This window comes from Eupeodes corollae, chromosome 3, assembly GCF_945859685.1.
Source record: "Eupeodes corollae chromosome 3, idEupCoro1.1, whole genome shotgun sequence".
Lineage (NCBI taxonomy): Eukaryota > Metazoa > Arthropoda > Insecta > Diptera > Syrphidae > Eupeodes > Eupeodes corollae.
Genome location: NC_079149.1, coordinates 98029408 through 98032669, shown reverse-complemented (window position 1 = coordinate 98032669; position 3262 = coordinate 98029408). Strand labels below are relative to the sequence as shown.

The 3262-nt window shown below is 34.8% G+C and overlaps 1 protein-coding gene across 1 annotated transcript; it reads left to right on the top strand.

Annotated features, from left to right (window-relative positions):
• Window positions 1-1688: 1688 nt before the first annotated feature.
• On the top strand, window positions 1689-3023 carry LOC129951476 (phospholipase A1-like). Its single transcript, XM_056063629.1, has 3 exons — window positions 1689-1801; window positions 1865-2150; window positions 2218-3023. Exons 1-3 carry the CDS (start codon window positions 1759-1761, stop codon window positions 2969-2971), a joined length of 1083 nt encoding a protein of 360 aa, XP_055919604.1. The 5' UTR covers window positions 1689-1758; the 3' UTR covers window positions 2972-3023.
• Window positions 3024-3262: the final 239 nt, after the last annotated feature.

Sequence of the window (3262 nt, the reverse complement as noted above, 5' to 3'; positions counted from 1 at the left end):
GCACATAAAGGTGGTACATCAGCAAACTGCAACACCTTTTCGGGTTTTTGCCTTATTTTAAAAGCTCTTATTGAGCGGAGGAAAAAAACCGTCACTCTGATGAGACGATTCCAGGTACTATAGTTGTCATAGCACAGAAGTGGATCCTCGGTGACACCTGTAGATGGAAGCGATTCTGTCAACAGGATAGCAGTGACATCAGGAACTTCGATTTGTGTATCGTCGTCACTGTCTTCAAGCCAGATGGGACCTTTAGCCCACAACTCAGACTTTTGCAAAATTTTACCACTTACACCTCGGGTGAGGAGATCACCTGGATTATCTTTTCCCCTACAGTGATTCCACTGCGAATCTGTTGTAAGCCGTGGAATTTCATCAACCCGGTTTTGGACGTAGGGCTGCCAGCGCTGTACATCTCCTTGGATCCATTTCATTGCGATATTAGAATCCGTCCAAAGAAAGTATTTGGCGGAAGGAAGCTTAAGACAACTCTGTAGGTACGCATGAAGACGTGCCGCTACAAGGGCGGCTGTTAGCTCCAACTTGGGGAGTGTCAACTCACTGGAACCATCCATCTTTAAAGGAGCAACACGGTTTTATTTTTTCAATACTTATATTATTATATTAATAATTAATAAATATAACCATTGACCATTGATTTTGTTTTCAACTCTTTCTATAAAATCAAGCTTGAAGTTATTAAGAATTATGTCAACAAAGCTGACAGATATTATCTTAGTACTTGATAAATGTATAAATTTTCTGTGAACGCATCCTTAAACAAAAGACCAAACTGTCAGTGTCAGAAAATCATGTTAGAGTTTCAAAAACAAAGGAATCTAACTAAAAAATACAAACATTTTTCTTACACGTCGTTGATTTCAAGTCAAAAGCCTTAAGCCTAGCTACAAAATGTTTACAAATGTCAAAATTACCATTTGGTCTGTTTGAAACCACGTGTTAGATCTCCACACATCGCTTACTTTAAAAGTCAATATCCACAGAAAAAAAGGGAGACATAATACTGTTTTTTAGTTAATATCTTATAATGTAGGTGTCGCATGAGTTGCGAAGTAAAAATCTGTCAGAAAATAGCGTTGCCACCTTTCAAAATTAAATTTATTTATACTTATTTTAACAGCTTTTCGGGAAATTGTTGGTCGATTGGACGAAAATATGAAGCAACGAGTGGAACGCTCCAAACGCACTCTTAGGGTAACTTTATATGTAAATATTATAAGAATATAATTTTTGGTATGGTTATATCGGACTTTTAACCAAATTCGAAATTGGCTGTCATTATCGATAAAACCAAAATCTTCGTTGCTTAAAATCAATCTATAAAATCAAATTTTCAAGTTTTAAAAATATCCATTTAGCATTAAGGGGCAAATATCGTAAATCAAGGTACACATGTATTTACAAAATTCGATAAAATGCTTCCTTTTTTAACTGAACGAGATATTTCTATTTTAAATAATCCGTCAATATGCATGCAATTTATTTTATTTTTAGAATTACGACCATGGCATAAGGTAGGTAATAATCATAATTCATATGGCCTTAAGATGAATTATTATTCTTTTATTTTATGAGCGAATTTTATAATTCCATAACAAAAACATTGTAAAAGCCAATTTCATTTGATAAACAATATTGAAGCAAATATCTTGAAAATCTATACATACCTTAATTAAGTATAAAAAGTCGAACCCCCACGAAGTAAGAAAACATTAGACAGCATTTAAACAAACAAATATGAAGCTATACATTGCTCTTCTGTTGGGACTTTTTCTAAGAGGTATTGTATACATTTGTTAATTTATTACATGACTTTGAATAAAGTTAATTTTTTTGTCTTAAGTTCAAACTTTTCCCACCAATCAACATTATGAGGATTTTGAGGATCCTAATGCCGTTTGGCCAATTCCCCAGAGAAATGGAAGTATCCTTTGGATGACTGAAGAGAAAGCTATGATCGAAGCTACTCTTACCGAAGAGCTCCACCAAACAACTTTTAAGACAAATAGATCAGATAAAGTTCGTTTCTTCTTATACACCCAGGACAATCCAACTGAATCCGTTGAAATCTTCCTAAATGATGAAGAATCTTTGATGAGGTCGAATTTCAATGCCAACAATCCTACAAGGTGAGTACAAAAATTCTCTCTTAACTTCTTCACTCTTTCATACTTACAATAAAACACTCTCTTTAAGATTTGTGATACATGGATGGATGACAGATCACAATAGTTTATTTGCCACAAGAGAAGCCCTTCTGCTAAATGGCGAAGAGAGAGAGCTTAATTATATATCTGTGGACTGGAGTGTCTACGCCGAAACTATAAACTACATTTCTGCAAAGCAAAGTTGTTCGAAGGCTGGCCAAAAAGTAGCAGAGTTCATTGATTGGCTGCATGATGTTGCAGGTCTTTCCTTTGAAACCCTGGCTCTTTATGGACATAGTCTGGGAGCTCATGTGGCCGGATTTACTGGAAAGAATGTGCAGCGTGGAAGAGTTCACACTATTGTTGGTCTGGATCCAGCAATGCCTCTTTTCAGTTATAAGAAGACCGAGAAACGTCTATGTGACACTGATGCTGAGTATGTTGAAACTATTCAAACAAATGGTGGATTGTTAGGTTTCTACAAACCTATTGGACAAGCATCGTTCTATCCGAATGGAGGAAAACATCAGCCAGGATGTGGAAATGATCTTACAGGTTCATGTTCACATGGACGGTCAATGGCCTATTTCGAAGAAGCTCTGACTTTGGGACATAGAAACGGCTTTACTGCTGTTGGATGTAGTGATTTTGAGAGTCTTAAGATTGGAAACTGCAATCAATATGGATCAGTATCGAGATTAGGAGATCCGATAAATGCTCAATTTGCAAATGGTATTTACTATTTAGAAACAAATTCGGAATCACCGTACGGAAGATTAATTAAATACAATAAGAACGACTAACAATTTAGAATGATTAAGAATAAGGAATAAATGAATCTGTTGAATTAAGTAAAGATAAGTTGTTTCTGTTTGTATTTTAGCCAAATTTTAAAGAAATTGATACGACACATTTTAAATAACCTATTTTTAAGGGTCTAACAATTTACTAGTTGGTAATTTGTTAAATATTCAGCAATTTACTAACAGAGTTCAACATTTTTGAACCTTTCTTTTAGTTTTGCTTACAAGTAAATTGGTAATTGCTATTTTATTTAAAAAACCGAGCATCCAAACATGTCTAAAAATTGACAC

Excerpts from the sequence above, each read along its gene's own strand:
- LOC129951476 (XM_056063629.1), top strand. The coding sequence starts at position 1,759 with ATGAAGCTATACATTGCTCTTCTGTTGGGACTTTTTCTAAGAG. Across the intron at positions 1,802-1,864 it reads GTTGGGACTTTTTCTAAGAG|TTCAAACTTTTCCCACCAAT; the intron begins GTATTGTATACA and ends TTTTGTCTTAAG. Across the intron at positions 2,151-2,217 it reads AATGCCAACAATCCTACAAG|ATTTGTGATACATGGATGGA; the intron begins GTGAGTACAAAA and ends ACTCTCTTTAAG.